The sequence below is a fragment of the Pelophylax lessonae genome (assembly GCF_965119305.1).
Source record: "Pelophylax lessonae genome assembly, chromosome: 11".
Taxonomy (NCBI): domain Eukaryota; kingdom Metazoa; phylum Chordata; class Amphibia; order Anura; family Ranidae; genus Pelophylax; species Pelophylax lessonae.
This window is the reverse complement of record NC_138778.1, coordinates 1,123,184-1,144,963: the sequence shown is the minus strand read 5'-3', so window position 1 is coordinate 1,144,963 and position 21,780 is coordinate 1,123,184. Positions and strand designations below refer to the sequence as shown.

General features: G+C 53.2%; 1 protein-coding gene across 1 annotated transcript in view; it reads left to right on the top strand.

Moving 5' to 3' along the window:
- The window catches only part of WDR45B (WD repeat domain 45B), a 42,754-nt gene extending 22,930 nt beyond the window's left edge, over positions 1-19,824 (top strand). Inside the window, 6 exon segments of the mRNA XM_082272940.1 lie at positions 3,784-3,974; positions 4,291-4,376; positions 9,078-9,179; positions 14,509-14,563; positions 14,565-14,658; positions 19,636-19,824. Of these exon segments, the coding sequence (XP_082129066.1) occupies positions 3,784-3,974; positions 4,291-4,376; positions 9,078-9,179; positions 14,509-14,563; positions 14,565-14,658; positions 19,636-19,742 (635 nt within the window). The 3' untranslated portion in view covers positions 19,743-19,824.
- Positions 19,825-21,780: the final 1,956 nt, after the last annotated feature.

Here is a 21,780-nt window from a genome sequence, read left to right as displayed (position 1 = left end):
AGTAAAGAGGGGAGAGTGTGGTCACAGCTCACTCACTTGTACAGTCCCAGCAGCAGCCTCACTGGCTCAGTCAGCAGATTCATGTTTAGGATGTGACTGTCGGATGCCTCATGTTTAGGATCTGAAGTTTCCAGCGTGCACAGGGAGAGAGGGGCGGGAGAAGACAGAGCAGATCTGTTCTCCCATTTGTGTAGAGGAGGGGGGAAGGGCTGTGCTCTGCAGGGATACAACACTCTCAGCCCTGTCACAGGACGATCGGCTCGTAGCTGCAGTGAGTGAGAGAGGCGTTCTGTCACTGCTCCTCCACTCTGTTAACCCCGCGCTGGAGCCGCCCGAGCAGTAGCACACCACCAGTACCGGACATGTGCAGCTCTGCGCTGCCAGCACAGCGGCCCATTTACAGGGAATCCAGGCGGCCCAGGGGGAAATTGCCACCTTTCCCCCCAGGCCAGTCCGCCCCTGGCCTCGGGTCCCATCAAGGGGGGGCCAGGTTTGGCCTCGGCTGTTTTCTTTCAACGTCCTTCGGCTACGCATTCTTTGGTTCGCACCTTTGTTCAGGGGGTTTCGTCACTTGGCTTGCCCAGTGCTGTCTCCATTGCCCTCGTGGGATCTCAACTTGGTGCTGTTGGTTTTTCAGTAACCACCGTAGAAAATGATATGCGAGATTCCTCAGCTTACATTGTTCCAGAAGGTGGCCTTCTTGGTGGCTTTTTCTTCTGCACGGAGGGTGTCGGAGCTGGCAGCTTTGTCTTGTCATTCACCTTACTTGGTGGCTCACGGAGATAAAGTGGTGCTTCGTCCTTGTCAGTCGTCCCTTCCTAAGGTTGTTTCTGGTTTCCATCTGAATGAAGACCTGGGGTTGCCTTCCCTGAGTCCCAAGCCTAGGGAGATTGCCTTGCATTTTCAGGCTGTGGTTCGGGAGATCAGGGTGTACCTGGTGGCTACCGAGGCGTTTAGGAAATCAGACTCGCGATTTGTCCTAATGGATGGACCTCGCAAGGGTTCGGCCACGTTTGCTGTGACCATTTCCAGATGGATCAGACAGACGGTGATGCAGTCCAATTCAATCAAGAGTCGGGTTCCTCCTTTCCCTGTTAAAGCGCAATTAACGCGGGCGCTTAGTGCCTCCTGGGCCTTCCATCATCCGGTGTCAGTGATGCAGGTTTACAAAGTCGATGCGTTGGCATCTGTGGAGGCTTCTTTGGCCGCAAGGTTTTGCTGGCTGCGGTTTGGGAGGACTCGGTCCTCTTTGAGGTTGTATTGTTTTAGGGGAGCTCCAGTGGTTCCTGGTTGGCTAGGTTTAGCCTTTGGGGAATTTCTGCTGTGTTTTTCCCACCCCTCCTGTTTTGACACGGCTTTGGGACGTCCCAACGGTCAAGAAGATTCTGGAGCTGTGTCCATCAATCAATGAAAGAGAAAATTGGATTTTTGTCTTACCGTAAAATCCTTTTCTCCGATGTTCATTGAAAGACACAGCTCCCGGCCCTCTATGGAGTTGGGTTATATTTCTTCTGACACTGCTTGTTACAAAACTGAGATCCTATAGCAGGAAGAGGGAGTATACCCCCTTGGATCGCCCCATAGGCGTGGTAAAGCTTTTTCCTGCCTAGTGTCCTACTCCTGTAGGGGGCAGCATAACCCAATGGTGAAGAAGATTCTGGAGCTGTGTCCGACAATGAACATCAGAGAAAAGGATTTTACGGGAAGACAAAAATCCAATTTTTCAGTGCAGGTTTTAGAAATCTTTTTTCGAATATAAAAGTGGATGTACTTGGGGGGGGGGGGGGGGGGTGCGCGCGCGCGCCATCTTTACTTAAGCAGTGTCTGTCCTCTTCCTAGATATACGGTGCCCTGATTGTGCTTAACAATTTCTCCTCCTTAAAGCAGAGCAGAAATGCGGATCTCTGTCTTTCCTCAGTCAGAGCACCTCCCCCACAGTTAGCAAGCACCCCCTAGGGACACAACCCTTTGATCACCCCTGATGTTAACCCCTCTCCAGCCAGTGTCATTAGTACAGTGACAGTGCATATTTTTAGCATTGATCACTGTATTAGTGTCATTTGTCCTCAGTGTCAGTGTCCGATGTGACCACTGCAATGTCGCAGTCCCGCTACAAGTCGCTGATCGCCGCCATTACTAGTAAAAAATAAATTCCATAAATATATCCCCTAGTTTGTAGACGCGATTTACTTTTCCACAAACCAATCAATATTCACTTATTATTATTTTTTTTTTTTTTTTTTTACCAAAAACGTAGCAGAATACAAATTGTCCCTAAATTGAAGAAATTACATTTTTTTTTTTTTTTTTTGCAAAATTGACGCTCTTATAGTGCAAAAAATAACTCCAGGGGTGATTGAATACCGCCATAAGAAAGCTCCATTTGTGGGGGAATAAAAGGACATTCATTTTGTTTGGGGTACAGCGTCGCACGTCCGCGCAATGTCACTAAATTTAACGCAATGCCGAATCACAAAAAAATGGCCTGGGTTATGAAGGGGGGGGGGGGACTGCCAGAGCTGAAGATGAAGGGGGGGGGGGACGACGACTGTCCAGAGCTGAAGATGAAGGGGGGGGGACGACTGTCCAGAGCTGAAGATGAATGGGGGGGGGGACGACTGTCCAGAGCTGAAGATGAAGGGGGGGGGGACGACTGTCCAGAGCTGAAGATGAAGGGGGGGACTGTCCAGAGCTGAAGATGAAGGGGGGGGGACTGTCCAGAGCTGAAGATGAAGGGGGGGGGGACTGTCCAGAGCTGAAGATGAAGGGGGGGGGGACTGTCCAGAGCTGAAGATGAAGGGGGGGGGGGGACTGTCCAGAGCTGAAGATGAAGGGGGGGGGGGACTGTCCAGAGCTGAAGATGAAGGGGGGGGGGGACTGTCCAGAGCTGAAGATGAAGGGGGGGGGGGGGACTGTCCAGAGCTGAAGATGAAGGGGGGGGGGGACTGTCCAGAGCTGAAGATGAAGGGGGGGGGACTGTCCAGAGCTGAAGATGAAGGGGGGGCTGTTTAGAGCTGAAGATGAAGGGGGGGGGGGACTGTCCAGAGCTGAAGATGAAGGGGGGGGGGACTGTCCAGAGCTGAAGATGAAGGGGGGGGGGGACTGTCCAGAGCTGAAGATGAAGGGGGGGGGGGGGACTGTCCAGAGCTGAAGATGAAGGGGGGGGGGACTGTCCAGAGCTGAAGATGAAGGGGGGGGGGGACTGTCCAGAGCTGAAGATGAAGGGGGGGGGGGGGACTGTCCAGAGCTGAAGATGAAGGGGGGGGGGGGACTGTCCAGAGCTGAAGATGAAGGGGGGGGGGGGGACTGTCCAGAGCTGAAGATGAAGGGGGGGGGGACTGTCCAGAGCTGAAGATGAAGGGGGGGGGGACTGTCCAGAGCTGAAGATGAAGGGGGGGGGGGCTGTCCAGAGCTGAAGATGAAGGGGGGGGGGGGGCTGTCCAGAGCTGAAGATGAAGGGGGGGGGGGACTGTCCAGAGCTGAAGATGAAGGGGGGGGGGGCTGTCCAGAGCTGAAGATGAAGGGGGGGGGGGGCTGTCCAGAGCTGAAGATGAAGGGGGGGGGGACTGTCCAGAGCTGAAGATGAAGGGGGAGGGCTGTCCAGAGCTGAAGATGAAGGGGGGGGGGGGGCTGTCCAGAGCTGAAGATGAAGGGGGGGGGGGACTGTTTAGAGCTGAAGATGAAGGGGGGGGGACTGTCCAGAGCTGAAGTGATTCCAATGGGGTTATATTCCAGGAAGGAGTGTCATTTCCGCACCTATTTCTGTCTCCTCTCCTCCTATAGGTCTGTGTGTTCTGTGTCCGAACAGTAACAACTCATTCCTGGCGTTCCCCGGGGCGCACACCGGCCATGTGCAGATTGTGGACCTGGCCAGCACTGAGAAGCCCCCCGTTGACATCCCGGCCCATGAGGGGGTGCTGAGCTGCATCGCTCTGAACCTACAAGGGACCAGAATCGCCACCGCTTCAGAGAAGGTCAGAGCGCGGTCTGATAATGGGGGGGTAGAGCGCTGGGTATGCCAGGAACGCTTATCTTATCACCCCCCCCTCCCCTCCTCCCCTCCCCTCCCCCCTTTATGTAAGTCAGTGAAAGCAACAAAGGAAATTGTGTAGACAGGATGGTGACTCCCCAGCTTCTGGCATTTCCTGACCTCGCTGAGCCCCACCCCCCCAATCCTAAATCTAGGGAGTCATCGGCACCTGCAGGGTGTGGGTGGAGGAAGGGGCGGGGCTGGGTGTAGAATAGGAGGGAATTTGTGTCACCTGACTGCCGCATCTTTTATCACTGCAGGGAACCCTCATCCGAATATTCGACACGACGTCCGGACACCTCATCCAGGAGCTGCGGAGAGGATCGCAGGCTGCCAATATTTACTGGTGAGAGTTTGTGATGTCATCGCGCCCGGCTGAGAGGGGAGTGTCCTCTGGGCCAGTGATGGGCGGGGCTTTGTGCAGTCTGATACCTGCTTTCCCTCTGTAAATACTGAGGACGTCCCGGGAAAGTTCTGCTATCAGAGTACTGCGGGGTAATCATGTGATCGGGCTCAAGTTTGTAAAAGCAGAAACACATTGGGGGGGAGGGGGGGGGAGATTTACTGAAACACACAGAATCTGGTGCAGCTCTGCATGGTAACCAATCCGCTTCCAGGGTTTATTGTCGAGGATTAAAGGGGTTGTAAAGGCAGAAAGTGCATTCTGTGCATGAAGGTAAAAACCTTCTGTGTGCCCCCGCCCTCCTAATACTTACCAGAGCCCCATCTCCATCCAGCAATGTCCAGGAGAGCCTTCCCTCTCTGGGGAGTCCGCACACCTAACTGGCTCTTGGCATTAGCAGCAAGCCATTCAGGAGACAGAGGGGGTGGGGTTGAGCTGTGGTTCGGTGTCTGAATGGACACAGAGCCGCGGGTCAGGAGTGCGCCTGCTTGGGTGCCCCCAGAGCAAGCTGCTTGCAGTGGCTGCACCCGGCAGGAGGGAGGAGCCAGGAGCTCTGTCATGGGGCCCCAGAAGAGGACGTGGGCTGCTCTATGCAAAACCATCAGAGGCGGGAAGTCGGACGGTTCAATAAAAAGAGATGAGACTTTAACAAGCGGATTGGTTACTATGCAGAGCTGCACCACATTGGGAGTGCTCCGGTCTTCTCCTGCACCGCATTGGGAGTGCTCCGGTCTTCTCCTGCACCGCATTGGGAGTGCTCCGGTCTTCTCCTGCACCGCATTGGGAGTGCTCCGGTCTTCTCCTGCACCGCATTGGGAGTGCTCCGGTCTTCTCCTGCACCGCATTGGGAGTGCTCCGGTCTTCTCCTGCACCGCATTGGGAGTGCTCCGGTCTTCTCCTGCACCGCATTGGGAGTGCTCCGGTCTTCTCCTGCACCGCATTGGGAGTGCTCCGGTCTTCTCCTGCACCGCATTGGGAGTGCTCCGGTCTTCTCCTGCACCGCATTGGGAGTGCTCCGGTCTTCTCCTGCACCGCATTGGGAGTGCTCCGGTCTTCTCCTGCACCGCATTGGGAGTGCTCCGGTCTTCTCCTGCACCGCATTGGGAGTGCTCCGGTCTTCTCCTGCACCGCATTGGGAGTGCTCCGGTCTTCTCCTGCACCGCATTGGGAGTGCTCCGGTCTTCTCCTGCACCGCATTGGGAGTGCTCCGGTCTTCTCCTGCACCGCATTGGGAGTGCTCCGGTCTTCTCCTGCGCCGCATTGGGAGTGCTCCGGTCTTCTCCTGCGCCGCATTGGCCCTAACTGGGGGAAATGTATTTGTCTTTGTATGCGTTTTTTCTGCCAGCGGGGTCACGATGCCGGAGACATTTCCTTCTTCATTTGTCTTCTTTTCTTTTTTTTTTTTTTTACCCTTTATTACATCTCAGTGCTGCTGATTCCCTGCAGCCTCTTTGCAGCCACTTCTTGTCTGCATGCTGTATGGGAAGTTTTCTGATGGTGACAACAATGGACCGTGCCTGCGTAATGTGTGCTGAAACGACCACTTCTGACAGAGACTGGCACAGAGCGTTGTCACCCTATATCAACCCTGAAGGACATTTAACCCTTTGGCGCCAGCACTTCCCGATCCTTCTTGGGTTTTAGATATCGCAGGGTCTATGATTATGGTAACCGCCGTGATTGGCTGTTATGGTGGTCAAATGACCGGAAGGCTTTCCGTTAGCCGCTGATGACTGTGTGGATGGCGTGAGCTCTCAGCACAGCACACGGAAATATGTGGTCATGCTGCACCAAGGCCCGGCCCCCCTGAGAGGCTGCCCCAAGGCCCGGCCCCCCTGAGAGGCTGCCCCAAGGCCCGGCCCCCCTGAGAGGCTGCCCCAAGGCCCGGCCCCCCTGAGAGGCTGCCCCAAGGCCCGGCCCCCCTGAGAGGCTGCACCAAGGCCCGGCCCCCCTGAGAGGCTGCACCAAGGCCCGGCCCCCCTGAGAGGCTGCACCAAGGCCCGGCCCCCCTGAGAGGCTGCACCAAGGCCCGGCCCCCCTGAGAGGCTGCACCAAGGCCCGGCCCCCCTGAGAGGCTGCACCAAGGCCCGGCCCCCCTGAGAGGCTGCACCAAGGCCCGGCCCCCCTGAGAGGCTGCACCAAGGCCCGGCCCCCCTGAGAGGCTGCACCAAGGCCCGGCCCCCCTGAGAGGCTGCACCAAGGCCCGGCCCCCCTGAGAGGCTGCACCAAGGCCCGGCCCCCCTGAGAGGCTGCACCAAGGCCCGGCCCCCCTGAGAGGCTGCACCAAGGCCCGGCCCCCCTGAGAGGCTGCACCAAGGCCCGGCCCCCCTGAGAGGCTGCACAAAGTTTTTTATTTATTTTTTTAATGCATTAGGTTATAAAAACCTTCAGCATACAATTCTGCTACTATGCAAAATACGGGAGGGGAGGCAGGAGGGGGAGATTCATGCAGATATTGGGGGAGGGGGAGCACACTAATGCAGATGGAGGGGGAGGCGACCCATGCAGAGAAAGGAGGAGACTCATGCAGGTAGCAGAGGAAGGAGGAGGGGAGGAGGAGGAGACTCATGCAGATAGCAGAGGAAGGAGGGGGAGGGGTGAGGGGGAGGAGACTCATGCAGAGGATGGAGATTCATACAGACAGATAGCAGACTCATGCAGATAGCAGAGGAAGGAGGGGGAGGGGTGAGGGAGAGGAGACTCATGCAGATGGCAGAGGATGGAGACTCATGCAGATGGCAGACGAAGGAGGGGGAGGGGTAAGGGGGAGGAGACTCATGCAGATAGCAGAGGAAGGAGGGGGAGGAGACTCATACAGATAGCAGAGGAAGGAGGGGGAGGGGTGAGGGGGAGGAGACTCATGCAGATAGCAGAGGAAGGAGGGGGAGGAGACTCATGCAGATAGCAGAGGAAGGAGGGGATGAGACTCGTGCAGATGGCAGAGGAAGGAGGGGATGAGACTCGTGCAGATAGCAGAGGAAGGAGGGGATGAGACTCGTGCAGATGGCAGAGGAAGGAGGGGGAGGAGACTCATGCAGATGGCAGAGGAAGGAGGGGAGGAGACTCATGCAGATAGCAGAGGAAGGAGGGGAGGAGACTCGTGCAGATGGCAGAGGAAGGAGGGGGAGGAGACTCATGCAGAGGAAGGAGGGGGAGGAGACTCATGCAGATGGCAGAGGATGGAGACTCATGCAGATGGCAGACGAAGGAGGGGGAGGGGTAAGGGGGAGGAGACTCATGCAGATAGCAGAGGAAGGAGGGGGAGGAGACTCATACAGATAGCAGAGGAAGGAGGGGGAGGGGTGAGGGGGAGGAGACTCATGCAGATAGCAGAGGAAGGAGGGGGAGGAGACTCATGCAGATAGCAGAGGAAGGAGGGGAGGAGACTCGTGCAGATAGCAGAGGAAGGAGGGGGAGGAGACTCGTGCAGATAGCAGAGGAAGGAGGGGAGGAGACTCATGCAGATGGCAGAGGAAGGAGGGGAGGAGACTCGTGCAGATGGCAGAGGAAGGAGGGGGAGGAGACTCATGCAGATGGCAGAGGAAGGAGGGGAGGAGACTCATGCAGATAGCAGAGGAAGGAGGGGGAGGAGACTCATGCAGATAGCAGAGGAAGGAGGGGGAGGAGACTCATGCAGATAGCAGAGGAAGGAGGGGGAGGAGACTCATGCAGATAGCAGAGGAAGGAGGGGGAGGAGACTCATGCAGATAGCAGAGGAAGGAGGGGGAGGAGACTCATGCAGATAGCAGAGGAAGGAGGGGGAGGAGACTCATGCAGATAGCAGAGGAAGGAGGAGGAGGAGACTCATGCAGATAGCAGAGGAAGGAGGGGAGGAGACTCATGCAGATGGGGGAGGGGGAGGAGACTCATGCAGATAGCAGAGGAAGGAGGGGAGGAGACTCATGCAGATGGGGGAGGGGGAGGAGACTCATGCAGATAGCAGAGGAAGGAGGGGGAGGAGACTCATGCAGATAGCAGAGGAAGGAGGGGGAGGAGACTCATGCAGATGGCAGAGGAAGGAGGGGGAGGAGACTCATGCAGATAGCAGAGGAAGGAGGGGGGAGGAGGAGGAGACTCATGCAGATAGCAGAGGAAGGAGGGGGAGGAGACTCATGCAGATGGCAGAGGAAGGAGGGGGAGGAGACTCATGCAGATGGCAGAGGAAGGAGGGGAGGAGACTCATGCAGATAGCAGAGGAAGGAGGGGGAGGAGACTCATGCAGATAGCAGAGGAAGGAGGGGGAGGAGACTCATGCAGATAGCAGAGGAAGGAGGGGGAGGAGACTCATGCAGATGGCAGAGGAAGGAGGGGGAGGAGACTCATGCAGATGGCAGAGGAAGGAGGGGAGGAGACTCATGCAGATAGCAGAGGAAGGAGGGGGAGGAGACTCATGCAGATAGCAGAGGAAGGAGGCAGCAGACAGAAATGACACTCTGGACTGAGAGAAGGACACACTATAGAGGGGAGGGGCTTTGTTCAGATTTCATGTCTGAGGATTACACCCACTTTAATGCAGAAAATGTGTTTAATATAAAAATCTATTTTGACTTTAGAATCCGTTAATCCAATCCACATCTTTATTGCAGTGACTGGATGAAGCTGTGCAATAGGAACCCGCCTGACTCCGCCTCTTGTATCTTACAGCATTAACTTTAATGAGGACGCCTCTCTGATCTGCGTGTCCAGCGATCACGGGACGGTGCACATCTTCGCAGCAGAAGATCCAAAGAGGAACAAGCAGTCCAGGTATGGGGGGGGGGGGGATGGGGTGGTGTGTGTGGTGTCACTGCAGTGGCCGTTGTCTTTGCTGCTCGGATAATTGTGATGGGAGACACATTTTCCAAATTCTGATTTATTTCTGTGTTCGTCTTTCCATCTACTTTATAGTGCAAAATGAAATGCAGCCTGTGGGGGGGGGGGGTGAGGTGTGTGGGGGGGTTTGAGGTGTGTGTGTGTGTGTGTGTGGGGGGGGGGGGGGGGTTTGAGGTGTGTGTGTGTGGGGGGGGGGGGGGTTTGAGGTGTGTGTGTGGGGGGGGGGGTGGGGGGGTTGGTTTGAGGTGTGTGTGTGGGGGGGGGGGGGGGGTGAGGTGTGTGTGTGTGTGGGGGGGGGGGGGTGAGGTGTGTGTGTGTGTGTGTGTGTGGGGGGGGGGGGGGTGAGGTGTGTGTGGGGGGGGGGGGGTGAGGTGTGTGGGGGGGGGGGGGGTGAGGTGTGTGTGGGGGGGGGGGAGGGGGGTGAGGTGTGTGTGGGGGGGGGGGAGGGGGGTGAGGTGTGTGTGGGGGGGGGGAGGGGGGTGAGGTGTGTGTGGGGGGGGGGGGAGGGGGGTGAGGTGTGTGTGGGGGGGGGGAGGGGGGTGAGGTGTGTGTGTGTGTGTGGGGGGGGGTGAGGTGTGTGTGTGTGTGTGTGGGGGGGGGTGAGGTGTGTGTGTGTGTGTGGTGGGGGGGGGGTGAGGTGTGTGTGGGGGGTGAGGTGTGTGTGTGTGTGTGTGTGTGGGGGGGGTGAGGTGTGTGGGGGGGGGGGGGGGTGAGGTGTGTGTGTGTGTGTGGGGGGGGGGGGGGGGGTGAGGCGTGTGTGTGGGGGGGGGGGGGTGAGGCGTGTGTGTGTGTGGGGGGGGGGGGGGTGTGTGAGGCGTGTGTGGGGGGGGTATGAGGCGTGTGGGGGGGGGGGGCGTGTGAGGGGTGTGGGGGGGGGGGGGTATGAGGCGTGTGTGTGTGGGGGGGGGGTGTGAGGCGTGTGTGGGGGGGGGGGTGTATGAGGTGTGTGTGGGGGGGGGGTATTAGGCGTGTGTGTGTGTGTGTGTGGGGGGGGTGTATGAGGCGTGTGTGTGGGGGGGGGGGAGGGGCGTGTGAGGGGTGTGTGTGTGGGGGGGGGGGGGTATGAGGCGTGTGTGTGTGTGGGGGGGGGGGTGAGGTGTGTGTGTGGGGGGGGGGGGGGCGTGTGAGGGGTGTGTGTGGGGGGGGGTATGAGGCGTGTGAGGGGTGTGTGTGGGGGGGGTATGAGGCGTGTGGGGGGGGTATGAGGCGTGTGAGGGGTGTGTGTGGGGGGGGTATGAGGCGTGTGTGTGTGTGTGGGGGGGGGGGGGTGAGGCGTGTGTGTGTGTGGGGGGGGGTGTATGAGGTGTGTGTGGGGGGGGGTATGAGGCGTGTGTGTGGGGGGGTGTATGAGGCGTGTGTGTGTGTGGGGGGGGGGGGGCGCGTGTGAGGGGTGTGTGTGTGGGGGAGGGTATGAGGCGTGTGGGGGGTATGAGGCCTCCTTCACATGTGCTTTGGTCTCTGAAGAACGACCCTTGTTTGGATCTTTAGAGAGCATTCACATGTTTTTAGACCATCCCCCCACCTGTCTGTGCTGGACGTTAATGGCGGACCGATCTCTGCGGTGATTGTACGGTACCGGAGTCTGCACCTCTCCTCAGGCCGTTGCCATTTACCTCTCAGATTATTACAGTTCATATCCTGTGTGGGAATAGAAAGTTAAACAGCAGAGGAACTGCAAGGCATGCTGGGAATCTGACGCCGACCATACATTGGTCCAATTCCAAACTCCTCATTTTCTTTCGACAATCAGAAATTTTGTGTGTTGTGATTTGCTGACGCCACCACCGATTTTCTAAATTTGACCAACCAGAGCCTTCAATTTCACCTCCTGTTTCCAAGGAAAATAATTTTCTTTTTTTTCCAGGAATTTTATTTTCTTTGTTTTATCTTTTCAAGAATTTTCTTTCTGGGAATTTTTCTTTTCTCTTCTTTCCGAGAATCTTTTCTTGCACGCATGCGCATTTCTTTTTTGATTATATTTCTCACACAATTCTCATCAAAAAATTTCCAACATGCTGATCACTCAAATTTGAAGGCCGCACAAAAATCACCGCTAAAACAGCGCTTGCAAAAAGTCTCCATAAATAATGAGAAATACGAATCGGGGTCAATAAATATAAAGAGCTCCGTCCAATAATATTGGTAATGAAATCCCCAGCGAGGGTCTATTCTATATCCCTGGTGCTGCGGTGTCACCGTATGATCAGGTGAAGGACCGCACTCACCAGAAGACGACTCATTTGTTGTACAACCAAGAAGGTTAATTACGCTTGTTGGTGACCCAGGGACCTGAGGGGATCCGCTGTCTGTAGCCTGGTATCCTCTCCTCGGGATGGTGCGACTCAGCGGTTCCCGTGGTGCGACTCAGCGGTTCCCGTGGTGCGACTCAGCGGTTCCCGTGGCAAATCAACCAATCGGTTAAAAAGGAGCGAGAGAAGAGCCTCGCATTGCGTAAAAAAGTTATTAAAAAGGTTCCTTTTACACACGAATCTGTGAAAAAAAAACATAAATCCAAACCCCCCACTCTCCGGACCTCCAGGAAGCTGCTGGGCATGCGCGTGCGTTCCACCTCAGCCAGAAGTTGTGCACCGTGAATTACATGTTTTGCGTTTAACGCATTTCGTCACATGCCGTCCTGGGAAGCTTCTTGCTAGGGTGGAACGCACATGGATGCCCAGTGGCTTCCTCTACGTCCAGAGAGTGGGGGTTGGGATATGACTTTTTGAACTGGCCTACCACGCACTTTTACCCCTTCCTGCCCAGGCCAATTTTCAGCTTTCGGCGCTGTCACACTTTGAATGACAATTGCGCGGTCATACAACACTGCACCCATAGGACATTTTATCATTTTTTTTCACACACAAATGGAGTTTTCTTTTGGTGGCATTTTAATCACTGCTGAGGTTTTTATTTTTTTGCTAAACTAAAGACTGAAAATTACAAAATTTACTGACAAACTTGATATATTATTTATTTTTTTTTTTTAAGTAATTTTTTCTCCTTCACTAATGGGCACTGATAAGCTGCACTGATGAGGAGGCACTCGTATGCCTCTCTGGTGGGCACTGATAGGCTGCACTGATTAGGTGGCACTGGTGAGGAGGCACTCGTATGCCTCACTGATGGGCACTGCTGGGGCTGTACTGTAATCCGGGCACTGATCACTGTACAGTCTCCCCTGCAAGGAAATGCCGCTGATCGGCTCTCCTCTCCTCATACTCTGTCAGTGTGAGCCAATAAACGGCACTTCCTTGTTTTCATGTGACCGGTTGTGATTGGACACAGCTGATCACATGGGTAAAGAGCCGCGTCATCAGCTGTTTACTGAGATGGGGGTCGCGCCGTGTCTTAGGAACATTGCGTGGCCATTTGCAGTCATATGACATCGTCCCAGAACGAGAGAGCATCCTCCCCCCATCATTTTACTATACAGCGGGTGGGAAGTGGTTAATAACACAACTTTTTTACGCTATGCGAGGCTCTTCTCTCGCTCCTTAATAACCGATTGATTGATTTGCCACGGGAACCGCTGAGTCGCACCACGGGAACCGCTGAGTCGCACCATCACATGGAGAGGATACCAGGCTACAGACAGCAGATCCCCTCGGGTCCCCGGGTGACCAACAAGCATATTTGACCTTCTTTGTTGTACAACAAATGAGTTGTCATCTGGTGAGTGCGGTCCTTCACCTGAGCACCCGGTGACACCGCAGCACCAGGGGATATTTTTGGTGACACGGCACAGTGCAATTTATACAGTATATAGAATAGACCCTCGCTGGAATTTATTACCAATATTATTGGGACAGAGCTCTTTATATTTATTGGCCCTGATCACATATTCTTCTTTATAGTATTATTTATGGAGACTATTTTTGCAAGCGCGGTTTTAGCACATTGTACTTTGTGTGTTATTTGTGGGTTAAAGAAATTCGACTCATGTATGGCCGGCCTGAGGAAGTTGTGGAAAGAGACGGGCAGCAGGCAGGCAGCGCTCACATTGTCGCAGTTCTGTATCTCCGGCGGTCACATTGTAGCAGTTCTGTATCTCCGGCGGTCACATTGTAGCAGTTCTGTATCTCCGGCGGTCACATTGTCGCAGTTCTGTATCTCCGGGGGTCACATTGTAGCAGTTCTGTATCTCCGGCGGTCACATTGTTGCAGTTCTGTATCTCCGGTGGTCACATTGTCGCAGTTCTGTATCTCCGGCGGTCACATTGTAGCAGTTCTGTATCTCCGGTGGTCACATTGTCGCAGTTCTGTATCTCCGGGGGTCACATTGTAGCAGTTCTGTATCTCCGGGGGTCACATTGTCGCAGTTCTGTATCTCCGGGGGTCACATTGTAGCAGTTCTGTATCTCCGGCGGTCACATTGTTGCAGTTCTGTATCTCCGGCGGTCACATTGTAGCAGTTCTGTATCTCCGGTGGTCACATTGTCGCAGTTCTGTATCTCCGGCGGTCACATTGTAGCAGTTCTGTATCTCCGGTGGTCACATTGTCGCAGTTCTGTATCTCCGGGGGTCACATTGTAGCAGTTCTGTATCTCCGGGGGTCACATTGTAGCAGTTCTGTATCTCCGGGGGTCACATTGTAGCAGTTCTGTATCTCCGGCGGTCACATTGTTGCAGTTCTGTATCTCCGGCGGTCACATTGTTGCAGTGGTCACATTGTTGCAGTTCTGTATCTCCGGCGGTCACATTGTTGCAGTTCTGTATCTCCGGCGGTCACATTGTTGCAGTTCTGTATCTCCAGCGGTCACATTGTAGTAGTTCTGTATCTCCGGTGGTCACATTGTAGCAGTTCTGTATCTCCGGCGGTCACATTGTTGCAGTTCTGTATCTCCGGCGGTCACATTGTAGCAGTTCTGTATCTCCGGCGGTCACATTGTAGCAGTTCTGTATCTCCGGCGGTCACATTGTAGCAGTTCTGTATCTCCGGGGGTCACATTGTTGCAGTTCTGTATCTCCGGGGGTCACATTGTTGCAGTTCTGTATCTCCGGCGGTCACATTGTTGCAGTTCTGTATCTCCGGCGGTCACATTGTTGCAGTTCTGTATCTCCAGGGGTCACATTGTAGCAGTTCTGTATCTCCGGTGGTGACTGACAGTTGCGCTGGTCACATTGTAGCAGTTCTGTATCTCCGGCGGTCACATTGTCGCAGTTCTGTATCTCCGGCGGTCACATTGTTGCAGTTCTGTATCACTTATGATTATTAGATGTTTAACAATGTGTGTCTTGACTTTTTGCTTTTCTTTTTCTACAGTTTGGCGTCTGCCAGTTTCCTTCCCAAGTACTTCAGCTCCAAATGGAGTTTCTCCGTACTTCAGCTCCAAATGGAGTTTCTCCAAGTTTCAGGTCCCATCCGGATCGCCTTGTATTTGTGCCTTTGGAACCGAGCCGAACTCTGTTATAGGTAATGTCAGAAATCATTTCTCGCCTTCATTCAAGCATAAGCTGACTCTGCCAATCCTTGCATTCAGAAGCTGCTGCCTATAAAGGGACACCTCCGGGTGTAGCCTAGGTGTGAGGTCAGGGTGGGTCATCTAAATGGCTGCAGGTTGGTTGTTGTCCACAAGGTTTCCTTCATATGGCCGGTTTGTTGCTCCCACCAGAATCTTGGGATTCTTGCTGCTGGAATGACTGGGTTGTGCAGTCGGGAGGATCGCACATAGCTGCACATAGAGGGGTTGGCTTCCGTTTGGGACAGATGTTCAAAATTCCAGCAGCAGGGCTGCAAGAATCCGGTGGCCACAACAACCCATCCATGGGAAGGAGGTCTAAAGCCCCTTTCACACGGGCTGTCCGATCTGGTCTGCCTGTCAGTTTTTCTGATCGGACCATCCAGTTACCCCTATGGTGCGACGGATGTCTGCTGTAACCCACTGCTATCCAAATCTAGACCAGATGGTCCTATTCTCCATCCATCGATCAGATGAAAACGGACAGGCGGTCTATTTTAACCTGATTTCCCCATAGAGGAGAGCGGGACTCTGGTGAGCGGAGACAGACCTGTCATCCACCTGCTCAGCGGGGATCAACAGAGCCCCTCACTAAGCAATCAAACGGATCTGCCCCAAGTGAAAGGGGCCTAGGTGAAATCTTGAAGGCTAAAGGCCCAGTCTACTTTTTTTTTATTTTTTTTTTATAACCTGGTTCATGTTACACAAATTTAGGGTGTAGCACGAGGCATGGTGGCATACACCCCCCCCCCACCCCACCCCACCCCAAAATAACAGGGTGCAGCATTCTGCCTTCTTTTGCTGCTAGTGCCGCCTTGTTCTTCGCTCACAGCTGCATCATTCAGGCCAAGGATGTTTTTACAAATGCTCCTCCCTCACTGCTGCACTTCCTCCGCTCAGGTTTGCGGGACTCGAGCATTGCACCCATGATGCACTGATCGCAGTTGCAGTGTTCTGCAGGCCTGAATGCAAAAATATAATCGATCATTTTTTGTTTATCATTGTGGATGCATTTATTAGATGATTATATTAAGGTGGCCGATGTTTGCATTGGGGGGAAACAAATGTAAAAACTGGCACTCTGGTCATTTCCAAATCTTACACTCTTTAGACTCTTCAGTTTGCTCGCCTATCCTATTTTTGTTTTGTTGTGCGTGTCTTTAGTTACTACATACATTTCTTTCATTCATTGATGGACACAGCTCCTGATCTTCTTAATCATTGGGTTATACTGCCCCCTACAGGAGTAGGACACTAGGCAGAAGAAAAGTCTGGCTACGCCTATGGGCAGTCCCAGAGGGTTTCCTATCTCTCTCTGCTATAGGCAGGTTTTTTTTTTGCCTAGTCAGGAGTAAGGACCTCGTTCTTGCTGGGATCTCTGGTCCTGACAATTTTTATTTTTAGAAAGAATTTTTTTTTTTTTCCTGTGAGATCTACAATCAACTGCCGGACTGGGCGACAGGCTGGATAATGTAGATCCAGTGGTCACTCCAGTCTGGCCAGTGAGCGTGCGCAGACCTCATCTCCGCGTTAGGTTGGTCGCGACATAGCCCCTCCGGACGGGGGCTGGCATGCACGTAAACGCCTCGCAAGGTCACATACGATCAGGTCTTGGCCTGAATCACAGCATTCCTCCTGGCCGACAGCCCCCCCCCCCCCACCCCCTTCGATGGAAAGGAGGTTTTGTCTGGAGTAGTGCCCACCTGGTTCCTGGTATGGTAAATACCCTCCCCCCCCCTGGAGGTTTTTGGGGTGGGCGTGGGCCCCTCCATGGTACGGTCCTACCCCTGGGTTCTCCTCCTTCCTGTTAGGGCCATGTTTGTATAGTCCGGTGCCATTTTTTGGTGGCTTGCCATTGAAAGGAGCGACGGCCATGACAGTGGAGCCCTCTGGGCAGCAATTTCGGAGGTGGGAGCCCCTCCTCACCCCCTGGTGCTGATTCACTTTCTTATCACTGTTGGTGCAGTGAAGATTTTCCTGGTAGCTGCAGTGCCTGGTTTCTGCTGGGTGGTGAGTCTGGTGGGGTCCTCTCCTTCTCTACTGAGGATCAATTGGTGCTGTCGCTGGCAACTGGGTGGGGGTTGTCTCTTAGCAGTGTTTTTTATACTTTTTTTTTTTTTGTGGGGTCTCCTGGTGACTTATGGAGTCTTTGGAGCAAATCTCCCCACCTGAACCCCTCTCTGAGGCTATGGGGCCCTCTGGGTACCATCCATCCATTGATGCACTGATGCCGGTCTTGGAGTCCTTGCTGTCCTGGGTGGAGGTGGCTTTTGGGTGACAGACTGGCAAAAAGCGCCCCCCACCTTCCCCTGTTATCAGATCCTGAATCTGATTCAGCTGCCGCAAACATGGGTTACCCTGCTGGGTCTGCGACCACGCTCCCTGAATCCTCAGGTAGTGAGGAGGATTCCTCCACTTCTGCAATTGCGTACAAAATGGTGCTGGTGGAAGCTCTGATTTGTATCTGTGTGTGAAAGATGGAGGATGCAGCGGAGGCTGGTGTTCCCTCCTTTTCCTCTCCTATTTTGACAGAATTGTCACTAAATAGTGGGGACGACCAAAGCATCTCTTTGGGGTCCCTAAGCGATATGAGGAGTCCCTTCTTAAGAAGTGGACTGTTCCAACGGTGGTGGACCCTCCAGTTTCCAGATTAAACAAGACAACCATGATTCCTGGCTGACAGGAAGGGGGAGGCTGTGGCCCACAATATGTACACCCTGGCTGGTTCGGCACTGAGGCTGATTTTTATCATTGCCCTGATGTCGCTGACTGACTGAATGGGCTAAGCTTTCACGCTGTGACCTGGAAGTGGAGTAGCTCCCCCCCCCCCCCCGCCTTTACTGAGCTGGCGGACCAGCTGGTCCAGGGGCTGCAGTTTATCTGTGATGTCTCTTTTGGATGCGGCTCCCCTAGTGGCTTGACTTTCAGCAGTGGTCCTTCAGCGTGTCTTTTGGCTCAAATGCTTGTCTGCAGTTTCGTTCTTACCCTCCCGTAAGGTTCTTCTTTCCAACGCGCGACTGTCCCCGATCTGCTTACAGGCTCTTTTTGGGGCAGTGGGAGAGGAGCATTATCAGTTTGTGCCGTTACCCTTTGGTCTCGTGTCTGCTCATCAGGTCTTCACGAAAGTGTTAGCATTGTTACGCCAATGGGGGATCGCGGTACTGGGCTACTTGAATTACCTCCTTTTTATGAGTGGAGTCTACTGCTCTGGTGGAAAACCTGGAAATCACCATACAAGCTTGAGGGTCTTTGGCTGGATTCTGAATTTTCAGAAGTCTGCTCCGATTCTGTCCACAAAGCTGGACTATCTGGGTCTGACTCTGGACTCTGCCTTAGGCAGAGTCCTCCTTCCTCTGGACAACTCCTGAGACTGCAGGATGTAATTTGTCTCCTGCTGTCCAGCAGATGGTAATTCCTCCGGACTTGCATGCGGATGCTGGGCCTGGTGGTGTCTACCTTTTTGAGGCGGTTATATTTGCACAGTTTCAGGAGAGGTCCCTGCAAGGGAGATTTTGATCAAATGGGACAAGAATCCGCAGTCTCTGGACAATCAGATCCGGCTGATCCGGGGAATGAGAGAGTCCCTGATATGGTGGCTTTGTTCCGCACTTCGGCTGGGCAAATCCTTCCTCCCCTTGTATTGGACAGTAGTCACCATGGATGCCAACCTATCCAGCTGGGGAGGTGTCCTCATGAACAATTCTGCTCAGGGTGTGAAATTCCCCTGCTTACGTAGTCCCAGAAGGTGGCCATTTTGGTGGCTTTCACCTCCGCGCCCAGGGTGTTTGGAATTGGCGGCATTTATCCTGTCATTCACCTTTATGTGGTGGTTCACAGTGATGAGGTGATTCTTCACCCCTGTCCGTCGTTCCTTCCTCAAGTTGTCTCTGATTTTCATTTGAATGAAGATATTGTGTTGCCTTTCCCTGTGTCCCAGGCCAAAACATCCGAAGAAAATTGCCTTGCATGCCTTGGATGAGGTCTGGGCAATTAGGGGTACCTGTCAGCTATGGAGTCTTTTAGGAAGTCAGACTCTCTGTGCTCATGGATGGGACGAGGAAGGGTTGTCCGCTTCCTCTGCGACCATTTCCAGATGGATCAGACAGACGGTGGCTCAGGTCTATTCCATCAGGGGTCAGGTTCCTCCTTCCCCTGTCAGGCGCACTCTACTCCGGGCACTCAGTGCCTCCTGGGCCTTCCTTCATCAGGCGTCAGTGACACAGGTTTGCAGGGCGGCCACCTGGTCGTCGGTTCACACTTTCACAAAGTTCTATAAAGTGGATGTATTTGCATCTGCGGATGCTTCCTTTGGCCGCAAGGTTTTGCAGGCTGCTGTTTAGTGGACCTGGTCCTCTTTGAGGGTGTATGGTTTTTTTTTTTTTCAGGTTGCCTCCAGTTGTTTTGGTTGAGCTCCTTTTACCTGGTTAGCTATAGTTAGCCTTGGGAATTTATTTTTGCTGTTCCCACCCCTCATGTATTAACACTGCTTTTGGGACGTCTCAATGGTTATGAAGATCAGGAGCTGTGTCCATCAATGAACTAAAGAAAAAATGGGATTTTTGACTTGCTATAAAATCCATTTCCCTGATGATCATTGATGGACACAGCACCTCCTCCACCCCTCTGTGGGGTTGTAATTCTTCTGACACTGATTGTAACAAAACTGAGTGCCTATAGCAGAGAGAGGGAGTACACCCCCTGGGACCGCCCATAGGTGTAGCCAGATGTTTTTACTGCGTAGGGTCCTCCTCCTGTAGGGGGCAGTATAACCCAATGGTTATGAAGATCAGGAGCTGTGTCCGACAATGAACATCAGAGAAATGGATTTTACGGTAAGTCAAAAATCCCATTATTTCACCTGGAGTTCAGCTTCAATGAATACAATTTACAATCCCCCCTCCTCCGCCCCTGACCTCTCTCTTCTCTTTCAGCAATCTGCGCAGATGGCAGCTACTACAAATTCCAGTTCAACCAGAAAGGAGAATGTACGAGGGACGTGTACGCACAGTTTTTGGAAATGACAGATGACAAGCTCTGAGACGGTTAGCGGAGAGATGACGGACTCTCTTCTCAGAAGCCTCTCTTCCCGTTTTATTGGAGGGGGGGAGGAGACTGGAAAGTCACCCCCCAGACTGAAAACTCAAGTACTTTATAGACTTTATGTTCAAATTTCCCAGAGTTATAGCTTTGAAATGAATCCATCGTATTATTATAGTGCTTTTCAGAATCTTTCCATCCGTTATTCTTCCCTTTCACATCAGAAGACATCCGGGAAGTTTTTTTTTTTTCCTGCCACAAATTTCTGATGAGCGAATGGAGATGTAACCGCTATAATGTATAGACGTCCTCCGCTTCCTATAGAAGGAGCTGCAGCAGTATTGTTGGCGAGCCGGCCGGAGACTCCGGGAACGTGTCGCCACTCTGGGATCCTTTCCTGATTTTTTTTTTTTTTTTTAAACATTTTTCTCCCATTTTCAGCCTAACCCATGACACTGTCCCAGTCTGTCAATGTCACACTAACCCGGCACATTCTAACATTGACAAAGCAACCACTAACATGGCGCCGACCCGCGTCCGGAGCTCTGACAGGATTTCCACTGAAAGCACTCAGCTGGGAAGACTCCTTATAGTTTTGTAGTCCTTCATGCACGCCATGGATGTATGACAACTTGCACCTCCATAGTCGATGGACAGACCGATGTAGATTGTAGCTCACCAGGCGGTGTGTATGGTCTGCTTTGCTCTTCAAGGCTTTCCGTTTTTAAAGAAGTTCTCTAGGGAAAAAGGTCGCTGTTCAGTGATTTACAACCCTCTGTTGCATTCTGCAATCCATTTGTGGAATACACAGCCTCCTGTGAATGGCAAAGGGGGGGGGGGGGGGGGCAGCAAACTTAACACTAGTGACAAGCAGTGATCTGAATGCTCATTACATCTGAGGTTTAAACACAAGCACTAACAAAAATCTCTGTGCCCGGAGTTCTGCTTTAAATATACCGTCACCTTGCCCCACTCTTGCCAGGATCTCCTGGAAGCCGACCAGTTCACTCCATTTTGTCAGAGGCCACCGCTCCTTTCTCTGTGCTGTAAACTACTGGGGGAGGGGTTAACTGGTATGTAGACTTGCAGCAAGCAATAATGTCACCCTCCCCCCACCATGTGACAGTCCAGAGGCCACTAAGCTTGGGCACTGTATCATGGGGTCACATGATCCTTCTTACCCAAAAGCACTGAGTATTATGTGGTGGCTCCAATCAAACAAGGGTCCGTTCACACCATTGGGTTTTGTATTGTAGATGGTGGAGCACATCGTGCAAAGAACGCACCAAAACTCCCATTCCTCTCTGAAACTCCTCCCACCAGTGCATTGCGTTAGAGGGCAGCGTGTTGCGTTTTTTGGAGATCCTGCTTGCTGCATGCATTGCATTGTAATCCAAAGGCATCATATGGACAATGCACTGAGAATCCGTGCATTCTTCAGGTCATAGTTCCATATTCCCCATGTGACTGCAGGAAGAAAACATATGGAAAATGCGTCATGCATTGCAACGCGTTAATGCTTTAAAAATAAGGCATGTGCGTTTTTCTACTGGTGTGAATGGGCCCTAAAGGAGTATTATGGGCAAGGTGACAGACAGGGGGCCTCTTTAATTTCCAAAGGTGAACCTGGGCCCTTGCCACCATTCTGTAGAGGGGAGGGGAGGGGGGGGGGAGGTGCTGCTATACCCTCTGATCTCATTAGCAGAGCTCACTATTGGGGTACATACTGATGTCAGGGTTCACACAGCTTCCCCTGCTGAAATTAAGCTGAACTCTAGCTTTGATGGCACTTAAAATAGTTCTATTGGGCCAAGCTGGCCAAAATGAACTATTTTATGGGGGACACTCAGCGATGTATAAACTCTAACATCCGTTACGTTGTTTATACGGCGCTGTATACCAGATGTAACATCCGCTACACCCAGTATACAGCGCCGTATAAACTCCATAACATCCGCTACGTCCAGTATACAGCGCTGTGCTTCGGCAGCGGTCTGAGGACTTCCTGTTCCCAAACAACAAAAATCCAGTTGGGCCGA